Source organism: Dermacentor albipictus, chromosome 1 (genome assembly GCF_038994185.2).
Source record: "Dermacentor albipictus isolate Rhodes 1998 colony chromosome 1, USDA_Dalb.pri_finalv2, whole genome shotgun sequence".
Classification (NCBI taxonomy): Eukaryota; Metazoa; Arthropoda; class Arachnida; order Ixodida; family Ixodidae; genus Dermacentor; species Dermacentor albipictus.
In genome coordinates, this window is record NC_091821.1 from 509807504 (window position 1) to 509822737 (window position 15234).

The 15234-nt window shown below is 44.7% G+C and overlaps 1 protein-coding gene across 3 annotated transcripts in view; it reads left to right on the top strand.

The window, feature by feature from the left end:
- Positions 1-15234, top strand: part of LOC135913374 (chitinase-3-like protein 2) — a 303766-nt gene that overhangs the window by 35168 nt on the left and 253364 nt on the right. For all 3 annotated transcript variants that reach the window (XM_065445972.2, XM_070532609.1, XM_070532610.1), the window contains exon 2: positions 10878-11061. In XM_065445972.2, the coding sequence (XP_065302044.1) occupies positions 10893-11061 (169 nt within the window). In that variant the 5' untranslated portion in view covers positions 10878-10892. The remainder of the gene's footprint in view (positions 1-10877; positions 11062-15234) is intronic.

A 15234-nucleotide genomic window follows, 5' to 3' on the forward strand; every position in this document is an offset into this window, starting at 1 on the left:
TTGTCTGGGACCCTGGTCAAAAAACACTAGCAGATACCATTGAGTCAGTTCAGAACAGGTCAGCTCGTTTCATCCTTTCTAATTACCCGCACATCTAGCGTTTCTTTAATGAAGTCAAACCTTGGCCTTATTAACTTGCACATTCGAAGGAAAATTTCCCGTCTCTGCCTTTTTCAAAAAATCTTTTACCAAAACAGCTCGCTTAAACAAGACTTAATTTCAGAGCCTTCGTACATGTCGTCGCGTCTTGATCATCGGTTTAAAGTGTTCATTCCTTTCTGTCGCACAAATGTTTTCTCTGACTAATTTCTGCCGAAAACCAGTGCCGAGTGCCTTCCTCCCTCCATCGCCTGCATCGAGGAGGCATCGTCTTTCAAGACTGCAATAAATGATTATGTTTTGAGTTCATCACCTTAATACTAATAATTGTTTGAACATGTATTTTTTTGTTATGATTACTATTATTGTACTGACCCCCTCTGTAACGCCCTTCTGGGCCCTGAGGGTACTGTAAATAAATAAATAAATCTTAGCCTACTTGGGCCAGCAATTGCGGAATGAACAAACCCCTACACTTGAGAAATTTTTATAGATCCATGGTTGCTAATAAAGACAAAGGAATGCGTTGAATCTGAAAGCGGCTAGGGTGGCAAAAAATGCTATAAAATTGAGTCTTGATACAGATGCGGGGTACTAGCTAATCATACCCGATACGATGTCTTCCATTTGTGCTTAATAAATGTTTTCGGAAGAGTACTTAAGTTCTCGGCTAGCCTCTAGTGCCGGGGTCGCCGCAAATTTACAATACCCAGATAGAAATATTTTCAACTTCTGCCGAATGACCTCATTCCTATTCCTCCTTTTCTTGTTATAACGCATGAATATACATTACAGTTCTAGCACTATATTGCCACTCCTCAATAGTACGGCAGGTCAACGTAACTATGTTGCGCAATCGGTTATTTTTTTTGGGTCGCCTTTATAATTGGCACGAGCAAGGCACCAATCTTACAATGGTTGAGTGGCTTATTCTGCTACGTCTTTGTTTATATTGTTCCATGATCGCTTTGTTCATGATTCCAATTAGTGCAGGTCATGCACTAATTAGGTTGGGGCTTTTTCTACGGACATACACACGTTTATATTCAGCGCCTCGACCTGTGGACCGTTCATTTCTAGGCGGCAGTAAACTGGCCTGCATGGGAACCGCAAAGAATGTGTACATGAGTGGTTAAAGTGCGCGTAACTTTAGGTAAACGTTAAAGCACGAAGTAGAACTGTGCATGCTGCTGCTGATGATTGTGCAAAATGCGAATGTTGTTCTATCTTCTTACTTATCAAACAAAGAAACGGCAGGCGATGTAACAACAGGTGATGCTCCATCTAAGCACACTGACTATTATCAGCTGTGCTGAGCTCTGGGACAGCAATTACCAAAAAATCTGATTGCATAATGAACTGAATTGACTTTTATTTGCAACAAAGTTGCCGGAGGCGAGGCAAAAAGGTCAATAAATACGTTGGGAAGACATGTCCTCTCTACGCACACGCTGGCATAGCGTTAGTTACGGCAGAACCCATCTTGGGGTGCCTGTCGACGGAAATGCGGTTAGGATTCAAGCAGTGTAGCTACACACTTTACTGCCGAACTTATATTTTGCTAAACTCTGTAGTGGTCAGTATGAAATTTTTCTTGGTTCGGCTACGTTCGCTTTACACTGTTTCTGGTATCGGCCCACTTTGCTGCGGCACTCGTATACCACGATAGCCCACGAACATGACGCCATGACGACGGCTGTACGATGATGATTGAATGCCGGAAAAAGAAAGGCGTCGATCGAATTACTAAGGTGGGAGTACGGCGATGACACGATGAGCTGACGATTCGGTTTTTCAAATGATGATGATGGTATAACAACAATGACAATCGGATGACGACAATGGGGTGACGTCTACAGTATGACGACAGCCGGATGACAAAGCTACAACGAAGAAAATGGGGAGACCGCGATGACACGGCGACGAGGCACAATAGATGCATGTCAGCGACTATCGGACGATAACGCAATGACAACGATTGTCATGACAACAGTGGCATAAGCACAACTGAATGGCTGCAGCATGATTAGGACAAAACGATGAAGGAACGACGTCGGTGGAAAGATGAAGGTATTGCGATTGCGTTGATGAAGTGACGATGATGGTAAAACAACACCCTGACGACACTGATAGGATCACGACTGTGTGACAACAATGACCAGACGATGACGGCATGACGAGAGTCGGATGACGAAATTAAAATGACGACGCCCAAGAAACAACCAATGTATCATCATCATCATCATCATCATCACAATCACCATCATCATCATCATCACCATCATCATCATCATCATCAGCCTGGTTACGCCCACTGCAGGGCAAAGGCCTCTCCCATATTTCTCCAACAACCCCGGTCATGTACTAATTGTGGCCATGCCGTCCCTGCAAACTTCTTAATCTCATCCGCCCACCTAACTTTCTGCCGCCCCCTGCTACGCTTCCCTTCCCTTGGAATCCAGTCCGTGACCCTTAATGACCATCGGTTGTCTTCCCTCCTCATTACATGTCCTGCCCATGCCCATTTCTTTTTCTTGATTTCAACTAAGATGTCAGTAACTCGCGTTTGTTCCCTCACCCAATCTGCTCTTTTCTTATCCCTTAACGTTAGACCTATCATTCTTCTTTCCATAGCTCGTTGCGTCGTCCTCAATTTGAGTAGAACGCTTTTCGTAAGCCTCCAGGTTTCTGCCCCGTAGGTGAGTACTGGTAAGACACAGCTATTATACACTTTTCTCTTGAGGGATAATGGCAACCTGCTGTTCATGATCTGAGAATGCCTGCCAAAGGCACCCCAGCCCATTCTTATTCTTCTGATTATTTCCGTCTCATGATCCGGATCCGCCGTCACTACCTGCCCTAAGTGGATGTATTCCCTTACTACTTCCAGTGCCTCGCTACCAACTGTAAATTGCTGTTCTCTTCCGAGACTGTTAAACATTACTTTAGTTTTCTGCAGATTAATTTTTAGACCCACTCTTCTGCTTTGCCTCTCCAGGTCATTGAGTATGCATTGCAATTGGTCCCCTGAGTTACTAAGCAAGGCAATATCATCAGCGAATCGCAAGTTACTAAGGTATTCTCCATTAACTTTTATCCCCAATTCTTCCCAATCCAGGTCTCTGAATATCTCCTGTAAACACGCTGTGAATAGCATTGGAGAGATCGTATCTCCCTGCCTGACGCCTTTCTTTATAGGGATTTTGTTGCTTTTTTTATGGAGGACTATGGTGGCTGTGGAGCCGCTATAGATATCTTTCAGTATTTTTACATACGCCTCATCTACACCCTGGTTCCATAATGCCTCCATGACTGCTGAGGTTTCGACAGAATCAAACGCTTTCTCGTAATCAATGAAAGCTATATATAAGGGTTGGTTATATTCCGCACATTTCTCTATCACCTGATTGATAGTGTGAATATGATCTATTGTTGAGTAGCCTTTACGGAAACCTGCCTGGTCCTTTGCTTGACAGAAGTCTAAGGTGTTCCTGATTGTATTTGCGATTACCTTAGTAAATAGTTTGTAGGCAACGGACAGTAAGCTGATCGGTCTATAATTTTTCAAGTCTTTGGCGTCCCCTTTCTTATGGATTAGGATTATGTTAGCGTTTTTCCAAGATTCCGGTACGCTCGACGTCATGAGGCATTGCGTATACAGGGTGGCCAGTTTCTCTAGCACAATCTGCCCACCATCCTTCAACAAATCTGCTGTTACCTGATCCTCCCCAGCTGCCTTCCCCCTTTGCATAGCTTCCAAGGCTTTCTTTACTTCTTCCGGCGTTACCTGTGGGATTTCGAATTCCTCTAGAATACTCTCTCTTCCATTATCATTGTGGGTGCCACTGGTACTATATAAATCTCTGTAGAACTCTTCAGCCACTTGAACTATCTCATCCATATTAGTAATGATATTGCCGGCTTTGTCTCTTAACGCATACATCTGATTCTTGCCAATTCCTAGTTTCTTCTTCACTGTTTTTAGGCTGCCTCCATTCCTGAGAGCGTGTTCAATTCTATCCATATTATACTTATGTCAGCTGTCTTACGCTTGTTGATTAACTTCCAAAGTTCTGCCAGTTCTATTCTAGCTGTAGGGTTAGAGGTTTTCATACATTGGCGTTTCTTGATCAGATCTTTCGTCTCCTGCGATAGTTTACTGGTATCCTGCCTAACGGAGTTCCCACCGACTTCCATTGCACATGCCATGCCCATGCCATGCCATGCCATGCCCACAAGATTGTCGTTCATTGCTTCAACACTAAGGTCCTCTTCCCGAGTTAAAGCCGAATACCTGTTCTGTAGCTTGATCTGGAATCCCTCTATTTTCCCTCTTACCGCTAACTCATTGATCGGCTTCTTATGTACCAGTTTCTTCCGTTCCCTCCTCAGGTTTAGGCTAATTCGAGTTCTTGCCATCCTGTGGTCACTGCAGCGCACCTTGCCGAGCACGTCCACATCTTGCATGATACCAGGGTTAGCGCAGAGTATGAAGTCTATTTCATTTGTAGTCTCGCCGTTCTGGCTCATCCACGTCCACTTTCGGCTATCCCGCTTGCAGAAGAAGGTATTCATTATCCTCATATTATTCTGTTCCGCAAACTCTACTAATAACTCTCCCCTGATATTCCTAGTGCCTATGCCATATTCCCCTACTGCCTTGTCTCCAGCCTGCTTCTTGCCTACCTTGGCATTAAAGTCGCCCATTAGTATGGTGTATTTAGTTTTCACTCTACCCATCGCCGATTCCACTTCTTCATAGAAGCTTTCGACTTCCTGATCATCATGACTGGATGTAGGGGCGTAGACCTGTACAATCTTCATTTTGTACCCCCTATTAAGTTTCACAACAAGACCTGCCACCCTCTCGTTAATGCTATAGAATTACTGTATGTTACCAGCTATATGCTTATTAATCAGGAATCCGACTCCTAGTTCTCTTCTCTCCGCTAAGCCCCGGTAGCACAGGACGTGCCCGCTTTTTAGCACTGTATATGTTTCTTTTGGCCTCCTAACTTCACTGAGCCCTATTATATCCCATTTGCTGCGTTCTAATTCCTCCAACAGCACTGCTAGACTCGCGTCACTAGATAGCGTTCTAGCGTTAAACGTTGCAAGGTTCATATTCCAATGGCGGCCTGTCCGGAGCCAGTGATTCTTAGCACCCTCTGCTGCGTCGCAGGTCTGACCGCCGCCGTGGTCAGTTGCTTCACAGCTGCTGGGGACTGAGGGCCGGGGTTTGATTGTGTTGTTCTTATAGGAGGTTGTGGCCAAGTACTGCACCAGGCTGGCCAATCCTTCTCTGGTGAGGGAGTGCGTTGCCGGTTCTGGTCACCGGGATCAGGCCGCACTCCATGCCTGTTTATGCAATTTTATCAACACGCGGATTTTTTTTTTAAACCGGTGGAAAAGTGCCGGCACCGGGATTTGAACCACGGACCTCTTGCACGCGAGGTGGGTGTTCTACCTCTACACCACGGCTGCACCCCAATGCATGACGACTATGAAATGGCGAGGCGATGAAGATGAACAGTTTGGCAATGGGATGACGACTTCGTATCACGGATACTGTGACCATGATGGCGTGACGATTACGGCATGACCATAGTGGAATGATGAAGTCACGGCATTGGGATGACCACGACGCCCCCACGGTGACTGCGTGACTACGATGGCATGACGACTACATGACAGCGACGGCATGACCAGAGACGGATGATGGAATAACCACGTCGTCACGACGACGAGCACATACCTTGTGGACCAAGCTCATAGGCAGTTTGCACCACGCGGTCTGTTTAAAGGGATATTAGATAGATAGATAGATAGATAGATAGATAGATAGATAGATAGATAGATAGATAGATAGATAGATAGATAGATAGATAGATAGATAGATAGATATGCGAAAAAGAAGTGAGGTGTGCAGACAGGACACAAGACTAGAGAAGAGGACAAAAGGAACGCCGACAATCAACTGAATGGAGCACTGAGGCGAAAAAAAGAAAGAAGGCACAAAACTCACATGCGCAAGCTCAGGAATGGTGACACCACGTGTCAGTTGGGTACACGTGCCGGTCTACGTGAGAGATAACTGTTAAGGCACTTAATCTCTTCCTTATATAAAGTAATCGAAGGCTGACTCACGCATACACTTCCACCATTATAGATATGCCATGCTTTTACCATAATACGCGTATCTTCATTCTTATCCCTGTACAATATCGCGCATTCATCTAACTCTGGCGCGTAGTTACAATCTTGTCAATGTATAGGGAAAGAGAACGCGATCCACCGGTTAACGACCTTTCATGTTCCATTAGCCTCTGATTGATACACCGTCTTGTTTGCCCTACGTAAAACTGGCCAGTTCTACGTAGCCAACCCTATCCTGTGAAGACATAATCTTGATAAGGTTGTCTCTAATGTAAAGAAAGCAAAATCCTTTACCTTAGAACTGTTTTTCTCGGCGAAGACCCACAAGCAAGAAATTCCTTTTCGTGCCATAGTGTCAGAGAAAGGGACGTGGCAGGTCTGTGTCACTAGTTACCTACAGAACTGCTTAGCTTCACTAGTTTTTCAGACCCTTTTTGCTTGCGCTATTCTCAGGCACTAGTTCAGTATTTGAGAGAGGAAAATCCTGGTGATTGTACAGCTTTTAGTATGGATATCGAAGACCTGTATTATTCCTTGCCGCATGACGGGTTGCTAAATTCCGTAAATGAGTGCATTAAAGAACAAGTGTAAGAGTCGCCTTTTATTGACAGATGCGGTGTTTCCCCGGGAGCTTTTGTAGAAATTATTTCAATGTACTTGAAGTCGACGCTGACCGGGTGGAGAGATGGCGTTTTTCTGCAGAAATAAGGCTCAAACTGGCTCAACGGTTCCCCTATTCTTAGCAATATTTACCTGAATAAGGTTGACAGCTGCTTAGAGAAAGCCTTAGGTGATAGCGTTATTAAGATATTTAGTTACGCTGATGATTACCTGATTTTCTGCAATAGGGAAGAATTCGAATGCGCTGCTACCTCAGTAAGTGAGTAATTTAAACTTTACGGAGGAGGAATAAAGTTTCCCATGGAATTTGCTCAGCGACGCGTAATTCAGTTTCTTGACATTTCCTTTGTATTCGTACAAAATCACGCTTGTTGGCCGTACTCCCCAAGATCTTCGAAGCCGTTGCTAAACTTTCAATCCGAGCATCCTAAGGTAGTAAAAAACGGAATTGCCATGTCGTGCCTTAAGTTGTCTCTCACTAGATCCTGCATGCACAAAATGAGCGCCAGTTTTAATACGCAGGTCCGGCGCCTATTAGAAGCAGGTTAACCTTGTTTAGCAGTGGCCACTGTGGCTGAGCACCTAAAGAAGATGATTTCGAGGGGGACGGACGTTATTACAGAAAGCAGTAATAGCAAAAAGAGAGTAGTGGCTATTCCGTACGTTCATTCAGTGTTGCATAGGCTCAAAAAAGTTGCAAGTAGATATGATGTTAATATTGCTTCACTGCTCCCAATAAGCTAGGTAAGATATGCGCTGTCGTACAGAGGAAGAAGGAGCACGTAAAAGGCAAAAAAATAAGAGATATTCATCCAGTGAAGCACAATAAGAAGAACAGTTTTACTGACTGTCGTATGGGTGTGCTTTATAGAATTCCGCTTGGCTGGGGCCAGTTCTACGTAGGGAAAACAGGACGGTGTATCAATCAGAGGCTAATGGAAGATAAAAGGTCGTTAACCAGTGGATCGCCTTCTAATCTTTCCCTACATTGCCAGGATTGTAACTGCACGCTAGAGTTAGATGAATGCGCGATGTACAGGCATAAGAATGAAGATACGCGTCTTATGGTAGAGGTATTGCGTATCTATAATGGTGGAAGTGCGTGCGTGTGACAGCCTTCGATTACTTTATATAAGGAGTACATTAAGTGCCTTAACAGTTATCTCTCACGTAGACCGGCACATGTACCAGACTGACACGTGGTAATACCGTTCCTGGGGCCGTATTCTGTAGCGGTTCGCTTTGGAACCGGTTCGGTCTGGCTGTTGCCATTGGTCGGCGCTTCGTTGTCGTCATCTCTGGTGGGCGGGACGACAAATTTTGTTGACGTCATACGGGTTGTCAACTATCTGGAAAGGAACCGGTTCCCTGCTACGAGAGGAACCGCGGAGAAGTGGTTCGCTCGAGGGTCGCGTGCGGTGGAGAGCATGGTGTCGAGGGTTGCTAGGGTAACCGTGGCTGCCGGCTAGTCTCGCGCCAGCTGACGAGCCGGCACCTAGACGAGACGAGACAGAGACGGCAATGGCGGCTCCTTTGGTTGTGTTGCTGGCGAGTGCCGAAACACAACGACGCGACGAGAGGAAACGACGCGACGCGTTCGGCATGGCTGAAGAAGAGTTTCGAAGACATTTTAGGCTCTCCAAAGACATAGTGCGGCGTAGTTGCGATGTGCTGGAAGAACATCTCGGACCTCAAAGATTTCGTGGTGCCGACACTACGATTAAAATGCTGTGCGCGCGGCGGTTTTTCTGCCACCGGGAGCTTCCAACAGTGCGTCGGGAATGAAGAAGCGATTGCACTGTCGCAGCCTTCGGTCAACCGGATCATTACAGCCGTCGCCAAGGCCATTACGGTTGTGAGCAAAGAAAAAGGATGGGTTAGATTCCCATCCACGGCGCAACAGAAAGCCGCCGTCAGCTGTGCTGGCCCAACACGCACGACGCCTTTGCTAGGTCGGGGTGCTCCTCGACAAATGAAACGAGTATTTCGCGCTGCCTCGTTGAAACATGAGGACGCAGCCGCCTGTCCTTGCGCGACGACATCGTTTCGGTTTCGGCGCGCGAACAAGTCCAAAACGTAAACAAAGCTAGCGAGGCAAGTTGTTTGCAGAACGTATGGCACACCACCTAGCGACTAAATAAGAAAACAACACAAATAAAATTACAACTCCCAGTAGCCGTCTGCGCCGCAAGCTCACATTTATTACTGAAAATTATATTTGCAAGTGTTCTATACAAACCAATGTTTTCTTTATCAAACCAGCAACATCCTTCAATTGCTATACCATCCCCCAAGCACAAACAAAAATGATTACGTGATCTTCCGTCAGACCGTCGCTCGTTGATTGGTTCCCCTCACGCCGCCCCGTTCCACTCTTTCTCCGAGTGACGTACTCCAGACGTAACAGCCAGACCGAACCGGTTCCAAAGCGAACCGCTACAGAATACGGCCCCTGAGCTTGCGCAGATGAATTTTGTGTCTTATTTATTTTTTCACCGCAGTGCTCCCTTCAGTTGATAGTCGGCGTTCGTGTTGTGCACCTGTCTGCACGCCTCACCTCTTTTTTGCATCATGAATCCTTACAAACTAGCTCAGCTTTCTGTCGTTCTAAGCTTCTTGTTGGCCTTGAGATTCCGGCCTAGTATGTTAGTACCAGTAGAATTCAATGATTGCACACTTTTTTTTCAACAACAGTGAGCGGCGTGTCATGATCTGGTAACGCTTGCCGTATGCGGTGCAACCCACTTTTATTTTTCTGTCCATTTCCTCCTCGTGAACTGGGTACTTTTTGAGTAGTTGCCCAAGATAAAGATAATCCTAAACAGATTCTAGAGGCTGCCGGTCCATCATGAATTCTTGGTATGATAATATCGATAGACAAACATCAAAGCAGGCTACATGATATAAGTATTTAGGCATCCACATATTTTCTGACTGGCCTTGAAACATTCTTGCTAATTTTGTCGTAAACAATACTAATAGAACTGTAGGTTACACCGAATGGCACATCTCTAGGGCTTCGTTTTCCCTAATATGTACAATGTAAAGCACTTATCCGGTCTAAAGTTGTATATTCGCCGAGTGTATAATCTCCGAGCCGTGACTACTCCAAAAAGTTAGGGTTAGTTCAAAATCGTAAAGCTCCTTTCGTTCTAAGCAGTTGCCATTGGATATGTCATTTATGAAGGTAACGTTAGGTCTCCTATTGCTCCCTCTGCAACGCCATAGTGACTTGAAGAAATAGAAAAATCCATCAACCAGTCAATCAATCATTCAATCAAAATATAAAATAAATCAGTAAATCAATCAATCAAAATATTTTCTCATAATGTGTTCTCGATGTATGTTTCATAGTTTTTTGGAGATTGGCTGTATGGGGTATTTTAATGGGTAATTAGAATACAGCACTGGTAAGTTGACTGACACGCAACATAAACACGAGCACAGGTGAGGAAAAGCTCCTATCAGCTGATTTATTAGCAAACACGGCGAGAGGTAAATTGTGACCAGGAACGTGCATGTGCAAAAAACTGCCCGCAGGACATAAAAGACAGGAAAATAAAAAAAATTAAAGCTCGTAGGGAGAAGTATGAGCGACACGTGCGACTTTATCAACTAGCGCCCTGTGTGGGCTATATTAATAACGCCCCCTGTGCGTGTGCTCATGATTTTTTTCTGGCCGGCGAGTATTTGTGATCGTGTCTTTCTTGTTTGTGCGTAAAGACTCCGTAGCGCTGTATTCTAACCATGGTATGACTACGAGCGCCAATGCAAGCCTTAATCAATTTTAATGCAGTAGGGTAAGCATATAAGCTTCAATGTGCAAGCAATCCTCCGTTGAGCTAGTCAATGTACAAGGGCCTTGTGTACACTCGCGGCCTTTTGGGCTCCATCGTCGCGGGCCGGAATGAAACGCTGAGTGTGCGCACATTTGTAGCGCCTGAAACTCGAGGAGGAAGGCGGCTGACCCCGAAGTGTCGCGCCACTTACGGCCACCGCAGATATTGCCGCCCTGGATGGGAGTGGCTGCGTGGGGCGCTCTCGCGCGAGACGGCGGCTCTTGTGGCGGACGAGCGCGGCGGCAGGAAACAGCCGTGCCAGGTGCTGAGCTTCACGGCGGGTCCATGGCTACCGCTGCTGCAGAGCTGGCGGCCAGCCTCACTGCCGATGTTCTCGCCCAGTCTGGTGAGTCTTGGAGTGCGTTCCCTATTTATGTCCTTGTGGGTAGTTGCAGCGGCCACAAGGACAGTCGAAGACGTCTGTCCTTGATGGCGGTGAGCCGTCATGAAGAGAACTAAGAGAGCGAGCTCACTAAAAGTTAGTGCTTATGCTGGTTTTGCGAAGGATATATTTTGGCAAAGTCAGAACAGTGGCACCATTAGTGCCGCTCTGATAAATTAAAATTTTCTGTTATTCTTACCTTGCAGCTGCGTGAGGTTACAATTATTGCGACATATAGAACATTCCAGTGTGTTGACAGAAAACTTCGCAAAAATAAAGCGAGTTTTAAAAGAATTCAATGCTTCACTTGTTCTGGGCAACGGCGGCGTAGTCAAGTGTCGATGTAGTGTTAACTGTTTTGTTTTGAGAAGCTTGCCAGAGGAATATAATGTTTGTATTTTGCCAACGACGTGAAACTTCATCGCGACCAAAGTTAGGAGAAATGTGCCCTGACAGAAAATTTTGATACAGATTTGAAGGTTATACGTGCCTTATACTGCCACAGCAAATTTCTAAATTGCAGCTTCAGAACTGACTTCGAGCATTGGAATAAATCTTAGAATAGGTACCTCAAGCAAACAAAATAATTGAATTTTGTTGTGTTTCTTTCTCGTTTCTTGTTTACCGCGCCATTATTCTTCACAAAAGAGTTACCTCAAATGGTCACATTTAAGCCAGTTGCTCTGTACCATTAAAACAAATTGTTTTAAGCATAATCTTCTCCCCTTCATTGTTGAAAGCGATCATGCCTTCAAGGCACCTGCGGAACACGTGGGACTGGCCGTCGAGTGAAGAAGCAGCAGCCGTATTAACCTGACATATTTTAGTCATATAGCAATAATTGATCTGGCTGGCTGGGTGCTACATGAGGACGGGAAACCAGCAACAGCAGTTGTTGTTTGCAGGAATTCCTACGGCTGGGTACTAATCTACAGCAGGCAGCACCATCTCCTCAACAAAGATGCTTATTTGTGATGCGCACATTATTAGGCTATTCTGCTAGAGTAAAGCCTGTTATGGCCTCTGATAACACATTTACGGACTCTCAGAGTCTGGGCTACGTGGGCAAAGTATCAAGCACCAGAATCGCCATAATGGAGCTAACAGGTTCATGTTATTTTTTTGAACGCACTGACTTGAAAGAAAGCACAAAAATATGCAGAAATAATTGTAAAAATATCTCGTGAACACAGTATTATAATTTTAGTGACGTAATTTTGGGTCGTTCTACTTTGCGTTTCTCAATTTGTCTACAGTTTACCTAACTATTTCTGTTCATGGCTTCCTTTTGACGAGGATCCGTCTTAGCTGCAATCTTAACCTTCCTTTGCATGCCGCCGCTATTTTCGACGAGCCACCGCAAGCTAGTAAGGGAAAGTGGCCCAATCGCAGACGCCGGTACTACCCTCTTCATCGAGTTGTCGATTTTCAGTGCACTGGCTCGGCCCCATCGAATCCCTCTCCACTTGAGCGTGCTCCTCGCCTCTTTTCAGCCAATTAGATAAGACAAGCCGCTTAGTGTAGGTAATGTTATTCGTTCTTAAAGCAAGCAAAAGTGACCTCCTATAAACGAGGAGAGCATTTAATTGGTCTTTTCAGACAACCCTGCGGGTAACCGGCCGGTGCTTGCGTCGGCGCTTACACAAATTTGACGTCAGGACATTGGAATAAAAAACATATCGGAATAGTTTTACGTTAACGGTCCTAGAATTCGGAACTTGTTTCCTTTCGAAAATATTGTTACTTTTATTTTTATTTATTTATTTATTTATTTGGTACATACTGCTAGCCTTAACGAAGGCTTTGGCAGGAAAGGGTACATTCATAAAAGGGAAAATACATCATTCACACAGGGTTCAACAATAATCGTTTGCAAGAGGCCTTGGCTTTGGTTTAGAAATAAGCTTATACATACACACGTACAGTGATATAGACAATGCACATTCATGGTGACAATAGAACATAATGTAAAAAGCACATTTCATCATGTAGCAACAAAGATATGACTAGACAGCTTAGACAAAAAAGAATCGAGGGTGGCACAATCGACAACTTCTTGTGGTAACATATTCCATTCTCTAATAGCTTGTGGGAAGTATGAATATCTGAAGATGTCATTGTGAAACCTATACTCAGATAATTGTTTATTGTGTTTCGTTCTTGAAATTCTAGCGTTAGCGTGTACTAAAAACTTATTTTTGTCTATTTTTAGGGCATTGCTCTGGAGAATAAACAGGAATTTTAGTCGGAGATATCTAGCACGATCGCTAATTGTTGGGAGTCCGGCTAAGCGTAGAAGTTCGGTTGGGGAATCATGACGACGGTATTTATTATAAATGAATCTTACTGCTTTTCTTTGTACGTTCTCTAACTTCGCTATGGCACATTTAGTGTATGGAAACCAGCATATGGCACCGTATTCTATAACGGAGCGAATGAGTGACGTGTACGCGAGTAGTTTGGTGTTGGGTGAAGCGTATCTGAGGGACCGTTTGAGGGAAAAAAGCGCTGAGAGTGATTTTGCTGCCACGTATGACACGTGTTTGTTCCATTTTAGATCGGAAGAGATAACTATACCTAAATGCTTATATTCTTCTACCCTGTGTAATTCTCTTTGTTGAATTTCGTATGGAAAGGTTAGTGGTTCTTTCTTTCTCGTTACTGTCATGCAGACAGTTTTTTCTGCATTTAGCGTCATCTGCCAGTCTTGACACCATTTTGCTATATTTTTAAGTGCGTCATTCAGAACAACTTGATCATCCTTGGTATGTATTGGTTTATAAATAATGCAGTCATCTGCGAACATGCGTACCGTTGCGTCAATGCCGTTTGCGATGTCGTTAATAAAAAGAAGGAAGAGAATGGGAGCTAAAACTGTGCCCTGAGGCACACCGGATAAAACTTCAACGTAGTCTGAGGATTGCCCTTCGAAATGAACGAATTGTTGACGACCTGACAAATATGCTTTTAACCACTTTGTAAGAATACCGTGTCCCAGAATTCCTTGCAGCTTATGCATTAGTTTTTGATGCGATACCCGATCAAAAGCTTTTGATAGGTCTAGAAAAATTATGTCTACCTGCCCTCGCTTATCGATTGTTAATGCTAGGTCATGAATAGTTTCTATTAATTGAGTTGTTGTAGACAAACCACTCCTAAATCCATGTTGGTTAGGGTTAATTAGAGAATGACTTTCAACAAAAGTTACGATGTGTTTTAATATTAAATGTTCAAAAATTTTTCCTGCTGTACAAGTGAGTGAAATAGGACGGAAGTTTGAAGGATACGGGGATGTTGGAAGTTTGAAGATACGGGGATGTTGGAAGTACAGAAGGACTGTATTTACAGTATATATATTCTTATACCGAGACCGACCAAGTTGTCCAGCGCTGTTTTCTCCCCCAAAAAGGCAACGCCCCAGCTCATGCGCGAAGAAGTCCAAGAACAGGGAAGATGATGATGGCTATGTACAAATGAAAACGACGAAGTATGTTAATAGTGCTTACACTAACTTCCCTCCGTCATGGAAGCGGCCAGCCTGGCCGCAGATTAGAGGTTATCTAAACGGGCAGTGAAGGGCTTCATCCGCAAGACATGAACAATTTCGGCATCCCGGCGGTGCCAGTCAGTGACGGAGTGTACTGGGTGGACGAGATAGTTCACTGCAGATGTTTGCTGCACAACGGTGTTTGGGCCAATGTAGCGTTGAAGGAACTTCTCACAGAGGCCTGGAGTGCGGAGTGGAGTCCAAAGCAGGACTTGGTCTCCAGGGTGAAAACATACGTCACGGCGTTTGTTGCCGCAGTGACACTTGCACTCAGCTTGGGTAGCTTCTGTGCTTTCCCGGGCGATTTGACGGCAATGTGCAACTCGGGCAGCAAAATCTTCTGTAAGCGACGCGTTAGGCGAAGAAGGTGCTAAAAATAGTTCTCTGTCGAATATGGTGGAAGGAGATCGTCCATATACAAGAAAGAGAGGGCTGTAGCTGGTAGTCCGTTGAATAGCAGTATTATATGCGAATGTCACAAAAGGAAGAATTTTATCCCAGTCAGTGTGGTCAGGACGGATGTACATGGAAATCATGTCAGACAGCGTACGGTGGAAGCGCTCAGTAAGGCCGTTAGTTTGCGGATGATA